Source organism: Phalaenopsis equestris, unplaced genomic scaffold (assembly GCF_001263595.1).
Source record: "Phalaenopsis equestris unplaced genomic scaffold, ASM126359v1 Scaffold000761, whole genome shotgun sequence".
NCBI classification, from domain to species: Eukaryota; Viridiplantae; Streptophyta; class Magnoliopsida; order Asparagales; family Orchidaceae; genus Phalaenopsis; species Phalaenopsis equestris.
Window position 1 is genome coordinate 3609455 of NW_018165201.1, and position 8840 is coordinate 3618294.

Genomic DNA, 8840 nt, shown 5'->3' on the forward strand with positions numbered 1-8840 from the left:
ATAGATCACCAACAAATTTTCATCATTCAACATTAATCTCGAGACGATATTTTAAGCAGGAAACATTCAAATTTTGATAAAAAGTCATTCAGAGCTCCGATTTCAGCAAACTTTTAGTCAAACTGACCGTCTTGATGAGACGAACCTGATGATATAAAAACTAGTTCAATCAGAGTCAAATTAAGCCCGAATGAACTCATTGAATCACACAGATGATTTTAAGACACATTTGGAGGGTCAAACGGTTGTTGAATATGACAAGTTTATACTTGAATCGAGCGTCTCGACAAGAAAAATATAACGAGCTCAAAATCACTCAATTCGGACATCATTAAGGCACTCAAATGTCTATTAAACATTGTATGATCGGGGGAAGCTCTCTGGACAGTTCGATCAAAATGTTTCATATTTATGTATTAATGACATTCAGAACACTATAAATAGAGTCTCACCACTCACATGAGAGGGGGACTTAGGACTTCAGAGAGAATTAGAAGCTCTGAGAAGGAGCTGAAGTCCAACAATATCCCGACTGTTGTCGTCAACCACCTCCGACCAGATGTCGTTGATCAACGTTGTAACTTGAAAAATCTAGTAACCTCTCCAGTCAGTATAACAAGAGCTCACCATTACGATCAATGTGCTAACAACATACACAGTCATCAGCTCATGTAGTTCTTGACTTTTGCCTCAGCAATCTACGAGTGTCATTAATACTTGCCCCAACGGCCTACGTAGTCATCAGCTCATATAGTTCTTGAATCTGGCACCAGCGGCCTACGGACGTCATCAATATTCGCCCCAACGACCTACGTGGTCATCAGTTCATGTAGCTCCTGACTCCGGCCCCCGCAGTCTACAGACGTCATTAATAATTGACAACTACAATCTACGTGATTCACAATTCCCGTAACTGCTTACTATGGCTTCTCTGGTCAATCAACGCTTTTGAAACAACCATTTACAACACTCACAATGGACTAATACCTCAACAACAATCAACAATGACCCTTGCAACCTGCTGTCATAAAGAACTGCAGTCAAATTATAGTTACACAACTTTGTAATTTCATCTTCCTTAATTCAGGAAAAGTGTACATGTGCACTCATCATTCATAGTGAACTATTTCAACTGGGCTAAGCCCCGTGGTTTTTCCTCCTTTTAAGGATTTTATATGTAAAAAGTCGAGGTGTATCATCCTGCTTACTTCATTTCTGTTATCGGTGTGTGTTAATTTCTCGTGCAACGCTAAGACGATAATTCATTACTCTACCGCCGCGAATTTTCTGGCACGCATTAATATATATATATTACTAAATAAAATTGAATAATGAGCCACGAGCCGATCACAAGCTGAAACGAATCCAGATTAACTCAATTTGAGCCATATTATTTTGATTTTGAGGCACGTCAAGCCAATTCGTGATGGAACAAATCCAAATAACTTCAATTTGAGCCAGCTCTTTTTGATTTCAATCCCAACTCGATCCATTTGGGTTGATTTCGATATAACTCATGTATGATTTAGGATCCAATATGCATCAATTATATAAGAATAAGAATTAGTGCATGCGGTGTTCTCATGGAAGCCTTTGAAGTTGTATATAACACCAAAAAAATTATAAAATAGTACTTTATTAATCCTGATTAATTTAATTTAATTTTAAGATAAATTATTTTAATGACATATTTTTATCATCTTTGATCTCTTAAATGCATGGCTATTTATTGAATTTTTTTGCCTTATGATCCCATGTAATTTGAACTCTGAGAAGAAGCTTGGGAATTCTTTAGCAGAAAAAAGAGAGTAAAAGAGAGCTAGAGTTGATCCTCCCTCTTCTTCCATCTGCTTCTTACGCATACATCAGAGTCATTGTGCCCGCCCAAGGATTAAGGAATAGAATAATAAGCTACAATGTAGGTTGTACATTATGGATTTCAGGTAGAACGGCCGCCCTCTCCATTAACATCATTCTGAAGCGGTACACAATCAGATTTATGAGATATGACTCCAAAGTTGCGGGAGACTAGCTCTGGAGCAATGTATCCGATTGTTCCACTGGCAGCGCTGACACAAACTATGTTGTAATCCTTAGGGTACGGTCCCGCGAGCCTGAAATGTGAGACTTTGTGGACGAAGCTTCGATCCAAAAGGATGTTTTGAGGCTTAATGTCGAAGCAATTTGTTGGGATGAGAGCTCTTTTGGAGTCTTCGGAGCATAATCCGCTGAGACAAAGAACATTCAGGTGGTGAATTCTTCCAACTTGCGAAATCGTCACTTGGATTCACTGCAACAAAATGGCTGCCAGGGAGCTCCCATATGTACATGGAGCCGTCCCAACTGCTCCTTAAAGTGTCCGGTAATGGCCATAATATCAGTATAAGAGTATCTTGTACGATTGAGATTTTGCAGAGCTAGCAGAAACTTCTCCACTGCGTCTTCCGATGAACATATTGTCCGGAATTTATGAGCAAGGAAGAAGAACAAAGATAATGAAGCAAAAACCAATCTTGCTATGATATGCAACACTGTAAACTGAAACAGAAACAAAATCAGCTCCTTCTTTTGTTTACAAACAATCAAATTTCAATTTTTCTCACAGATCACAAGCTGAATAATCTCCATGATGACTATAACGGCGATCGACGGGTGGAAAATTCAAACTAAACAGGCGATCCAAAGTATAATCTTCAAAGCAGGCTGGAAAGTGCACCTCAGCCATAAAAACTGCTGGAATCATGGATTGGAAATTGCTTCTTCTAAAGTCGTCATGAAACATGCTGAAATATGTTCGGTACTGCAGCCATCAGAAATATTCAATGAAGAACAGCTAATCAAATTAAAAAAGAGGAATTTTAATCCATTCTTTTCTTATTTCAATGAATCTCGAAGACACCTTATTATCAGCATGGATGTGGTGAGGGCATGAGTAGACCATGACAGAGAAAATCCGCCATGAATGGCATCAAAAGGATTTGAGTTTACATCAGTTGCAAGCATCATACACAGAAGGCTGCAAGAAATTGCCAGATCTGATACTAAATAACCAGAAACACTATAAACATATGAATCTCTCCGACTCAAACAAGGAATTAACCAATGCTCCTTTGTAGTTAGCTTTTTTGAACAAATCATTAAGCAAATCCAATACCAGTGTCTTAACTGATAGAATTTGGAAATAAAAACAGAAGTTGCAGGCAATGATTTGATGGGAACACTGCAACCTGTTTCTTAGCAGGCCAACCTCAATAGCATCCATCATACTGTCTGCATAATTGATTTTGTTTACTGAGAACTGATCTGACAGGAACTCCATCAATATTCTGTTGCTGCAGCAAGTGAGCTGGTAGTTGGGATCCCCGCATTTTGCAGGGTCTCCTTTGAGACAAAAGGGATATTGGATCAGAAGATCTCTGCAAGATCAAGGCTTGCAGAGTAGGGGGGATCTTGATGGGCTTCTGTAAATCTGATAGAGGTGAAGAAGAGGAAGGAGGGGATGATATGAGACAGAGATGATAATCTCCTCCATTCCATTCAGTTGGAACTGAAGAGAAGAAGATGAAGTTTAAGAGGTGAAGAGATCAGCAGAAGAAACAGAAATTATTTGTGTGGGAAGAAAGTTAAGGAATCATTTGGTTTGAGATTTTGTTTAGCGTTGACTTTATATGGAGCTTAGAAAAAGTATAATGTTGATTGTCATCGATGTTAGACATTTTCAAAGAAAAAAAACACAAAATTGATTAGAATACCATGGTTTCAAGCCAACCTTGGCATCTATTTATAATGACAAATTGACAGTTCATACTAAACACTGAGTGTTTAAAAAAAGAGGGGGTGGGGGGGCTAGAAATTTACATACATACCAGCTCATTCTTATGTTTTTACATCTCTACCACCTGAACTTCAATTTACATAAACATCACTTTTCCTATTTTAGTGTCGCAATCATATATGTATATATAAGTAAGTAAGTGTCGCAATCATATATGTATATATAAGTAAGTAAGTGTCGCAATCATATATGTATATATAAGTAAGTAAGTGTCGCAATCATATATGTATATATAAGTAAGTAAGTGTCGCAATCATATATGTATATATAAGTAAGTAAGTAAAGTAGTAAGACATATATATATATATATATATATATATATAAGTAAGTAAGTAAGTGTCGCAATCATATATGTATTTATAAGTAAGTAAGTAAGCAAGCATACAAAAAATTTTGTTAAGCGAATTTTTTCATAAATAGCTTCAAAATTTAACTGTTAAAACAATTGCGCATACACGCGCTCACTCTATCTTTGAGCCACACACAAATTTACTCAAACTAACTCAAGATAGTCTCAATTTTCTTTTACTTAGAAAATCTTACATATACAAAAAGATATATATTTACTAGAATGCTAAATAAAAATTTGGAACACACCTGATAGAAATTTAAGTTTTACTTTTAAGTTTATTTGTATTCAATTAAATTGTCTCAATTAAAACGAGCCAGCTCTTTTCAATTTTCGAGCTAAAATGAATCCAAATAGCTCAATTCAAGAATTTTGAGCCTGACCAAACTTGCTCAAAATCTAACAGAACAAGCTATGAGCCAACAGAACAGCTGTGAAACTACTTCAAAAGAAATTATTGTTCAAAAAATTGAAATGACTAGTACAAATTTTTTAAAATTTTTAAGAAGTCTAAAAAAACAGGCAAAACACAGTTTTGTTAAACGCCATCAAGTGTGGTGCAGCACCACACCATCACCTCACCATTTCGACAAACACACCCTTCATGGTTCCTATTCAATCCCTATTATTGCTTTTTTAGCTGAAACATCTCCTATTAAAGCTGAACAGGACTATCATGATCGAAGCTTCCTATGTGTTCACATATTTAACTGCTAAACAATACTTTTTATATCTATAACACCCTAATCTTTTGAATCATATAATATCATCATTTTAACTTTCAAAAACTTAAACACAGCTTTTTATGCATAGGTAAGAGGTGGCATTATGAAAAAAATTTTAGTTTAGGTGTTAGATACGAAAATACATATGAATTATGTAAATACATAGGACATCGTTCTAACATGAGACAATTAAGAACTCACTTGCCAAACTGTAATAAAGGGCATTCTTTGAACTAATTAGAAAAAAAAAAATCTGAGAAGCAAACCAGAAAAAGTCATTACAACTGCTAAAAGCATGAATCGGGAAAACAAGAAATACACAAATTCATCACATATCAAACACAGATTCTTTTGTATTTACATATCAAAAACATAAATTTGAGCTTTTACATTTATAACAATCAAATCTACATCATCACATATAAAATATAATTATAACTAATTTAAAAAAAATGAAATACACAAAATGCACTAAACAAACAAATTTTAAAAAAAATAAAAAAAAAGTGATTCAAATTAAGCTCTAAACCATCATTTATAATGAAGCAATCATTTGTGGGGGCAATGCATCAGAGTCATGGAAGTAAGAAACATTGCAGCCATTTGAGATGGCATGCTTCTCCATTCATGAATAATAGTGTCGTCATTGCAAGACCCCATGAAATAATATATCACATAAAACAAAAAAAAACAAACAAATCAAAGCAAGATAAATAGAAGCATAGATGTTTTAACTTCAATTGAACAAATAAATTTTAGAAAGATTTGCATGCACACCACTCAATTCTTATGTACTTCCATGTCTAACACCTAAACTTCAATTTCACTTTTAAAAGTTATAATGGTGGTATTTTTTTATGTGAGATGAAAGATTTGGATGGCATTGATGGAAAAAGTAAAATTTTGATGTTAGATATGTAAATACATAGGAGTTGGGAGACATGTATGTAAATGCGCCTAAATTTTAAACAGATATGGCTGAGAAAAAACATAGGGGGTGTTTTGTACCATATTTTAACCGCATTTAGCGATGAATTTAACGTAAATCAAGCCAAACACTAAAAATGTGAAATTTAAATCACGTGCTCTGTCAAATTGAATATTCGTTGGTTCCGTCTAATTTTCTAAGTAAATTTGGATTTACTTAAATCCAATTCACAGATAGATTTAAAGGGTTTGGCTCGCGAGCGTTTCTCCATCAGAATATAGATTTATATATATATTAACTGAATGAAAATCAAACAAAGAAAAGATGAAAGATAAATTACCAAATCGTCAATTCGTTGATGATCAATGCAAAGATGAATCAATACTTCATCAGGAATATATGGCTTGGTCCAAGAAGAGCCGGAGTTCTCATCTTGATCATCATCTGATACAGTCATGGAACCATCCGTTTTCTTCTTCTTCTTCTTTTAAGAGATCACTCGACTCACCTTCTTCATAATCTCTTGAGAGCCGTTTTGATAAATTCTTTGAAGTTTGGGCGTTCATCTCCTCTTTTTTAATCAAATTCACTCAACATCGGTGTTAGACCTCTCATCATAAACGGAAAGATAAACCCTAACTAAATTGTTCTACCACGAAATTATTCTCAACCATAAAGCAAGAAAACTAGTATTGGTATTGGAACGTCAAAATTAAGAAGAAATTAAAATTTATTGTGATTAAAAAAAAAAAGTCATCAAATCCCCATCCAAAACCCAACAAAGAATACTCTGTGTATCATTATAAAATGAATTTAATCGATATAGATTGATACAGTAATCACAGTTTCCAGTTACCGACTTCGAAACACTTCGATAAGAAATTACCAGCTTTCTTCTTCGCTCGATTAGATCGCCGAAAGTCTCACTTTTCTCCGTCGCGATGCTCCGATGTCGGTTTTTATTCATGGGCTCATTGAGCCACAAGTTTGTGCTCGAGGTCGAGCTTAAGCTCGCTCGTCTCTTCGGCTCCATAGTTACTTCGGATTGCTTAAGATTAGTCATTTCGATAAATTTTTTAGTGAAATATCCATCATTATATTTTCCAAATGGCCCATAAAAGTTTAATTTTTAGTTCGAGCGCAATTGACATAGAAGCTGAGCTTGAGTTCGCCTCAGACTCATTTACAGCTCTAATCCCACCCAATTCCTATGCTTTGGTGTAGGGTGTTTTAAATAACAAGTACCCCAAAACTTTAAATTTAATAGAATAACCACTAAACTTAAAATTTTATATTTTAACCACTCAAAAATAACAACAAAAAATTAAATATAATGATTGACCACTCATTGTTTCAATATAAATTAAGGTTTTTAGTGATTAGAACATAATATTTAAAATCTTTAGTGATTGACATGTGAAACTACTTTTATGCATCTAACACTTAACTTTTTAAAAAAGAACTATCACAATAGTAAGAAGATAGGGTGAAAGATGACACGCTTGTCTAATACCATTAGAAGAACAAAATAGTTTGTTAATTCATTATTAATGATAAGACTGTAATTCAATTAAAGAAAATAATTGAAAAACTCAAGCTAAAAAGTCTATCAATAATAAATTGATGATTCACATATTCAAAAGCTTTTTTAATATCAATTTGGCACAAAACCCTTTCTTAGATGTCAAAAGAATTGAAACCAAAGGAAAATTTATTTTTCCAAAATAATATTATCCACAATATCACGACAAAAAATAAAGCAGTCTGAACAGAAAGAATAATGATTAGAAGCAAATTTTAAGTCTATGATTAACTCTAATATGTAGATTAGAATTAAGAAAAAATATTTTAATAGTAGAAATACAAACAGCTTCAATAAAATCCCGAGAACCTTTTAAAAAATTTTGCAGAAAAGCCTCCAAGCCCGCAAGTCTTATTAGAATTCACAGAAAAAAAAAAGCATATTTAACATCCTAATTAGAAATTTCCTTTATGAGATCCAAATAATCAATATTATTCAAAACATGCGAAATAAAATAAACAATTGAATCATACTCATGGTTGTGAGTAGGATGATTATAAAGATCAGAGAAATAAAAAATAGCTTCTCTAGAGATATCTTATTGAGAATTAAAGCAAAGCCGATCAACATAAATTTTCCTGACAAAGTTCTTGCAATCATTGATTTTAACTTTTTGATATAAAAATGAGATATCATCATAACCTTTCGAAAGCCAAGAGTATTTAACTATTTGTTTTAATAGTTTATGCTCGCAATGTAAAACATTGAAAAAATGAGATTGAACAATAACTGTCTCTCATAACAAAGAAGTATCGTACAGATTCCTATCAAGTTGAGACAAAAAAACAAATTGTTGATCTTAAAAATTTTCAATTTTTTTGGAGCTTAATGAGATAGACCCAATGATATCAAAATTGGTCTAATCTTAATAAAATTATGCCCAAATCAGGCCATTAAACAACTTTTAGAAGTCTTCCAACATAATTGGAAGACCAAACATACTCTAAATATGCATGTTTGTAGTTAAATCAGATAAAACAAATCCAACGAGCCGAAGACATTGAATTACATCATCATTAACGCGATTAGATGTCCATATAACACCAACTAATTGAAGGAATCTCTTAAAGGCGACCGATCAAAGTGGTCGAGATTTCTTTCTTGATTGCAATTTATACTATATAAATAGAGCTCTACTCCTCCCTTGAGAATGAGACTAGCCAGATTTAGAGGAAAGTGAGAGCCCAAAGAAAAAGGGAGTAGAAACCTAGGATCTTGCACTAAGGATCATCGACCACTACTAACCACCATTGGCCTCTCACTTATAGAGTTACCAACCGTCATCAACCATTGCTCGCCACCTCGACCTGACCACCATCGATTGTCTACTACTTTTTGGAATGAGGCCATCTATGAAGCAGCGTGTCATCCCAAACATTGTGTCGACCCCAAAAGACAATGCACCAAAGCTCCAACAGTCG

General features: G+C 34.0%; 1 protein-coding gene across 4 annotated transcripts; it reads right to left on the minus strand.

The window, feature by feature from the left end:
- Positions 1-1754: 1754 nt before the first annotated feature.
- On the minus strand, positions 1755-6841 carry LOC110030778. Of its 4 annotated transcripts, XR_002294680.1 has the most exons (3): positions 6724-6841; positions 6178-6406; positions 1755-3469 (listed from the first exon to the last, which is right to left on the minus strand). XR_002294680.1 is itself a non-coding variant. In XM_020733691.1 (2 exons), the coding sequence occupies exons 1-2, from the start codon at positions 6292-6294 to the stop codon at positions 2600-2602; spliced, it is 318 nt and encodes a 105-aa protein (XP_020589350.1). In that variant the 5' UTR covers positions 6295-6688; the 3' UTR covers positions 1755-2599. The 4 variants fall into 4 exon arrangements, 1 of the variants encoding a protein (XP_020589350.1); XR_002294679.1 differs by lacking the exon at positions 6724-6841 and having other exon boundaries at positions 6178-6688; XR_002294681.1 differs by lacking the exons at positions 6178-6406; positions 6724-6841 and having other exon boundaries at positions 1755-2800; positions 2900-3828.
- Between the last annotated feature and the right edge of the window lie 1999 nt (positions 6842-8840).

Coding starts and splice junctions, on each gene's coding strand:
- LOC110030778 (XM_020733691.1), bottom strand. CDS start 6,294: ATGACTGTATCAGATGATGATCAAGATGAGAACTCCGGCTCTTCTTGG. Junction 2,801..6,177: donor ATCAACGAATTGACGATTTG/GTAATTTATCTT, acceptor TGATGGCTGCAG/TACCGAACATATTTCAGCAT.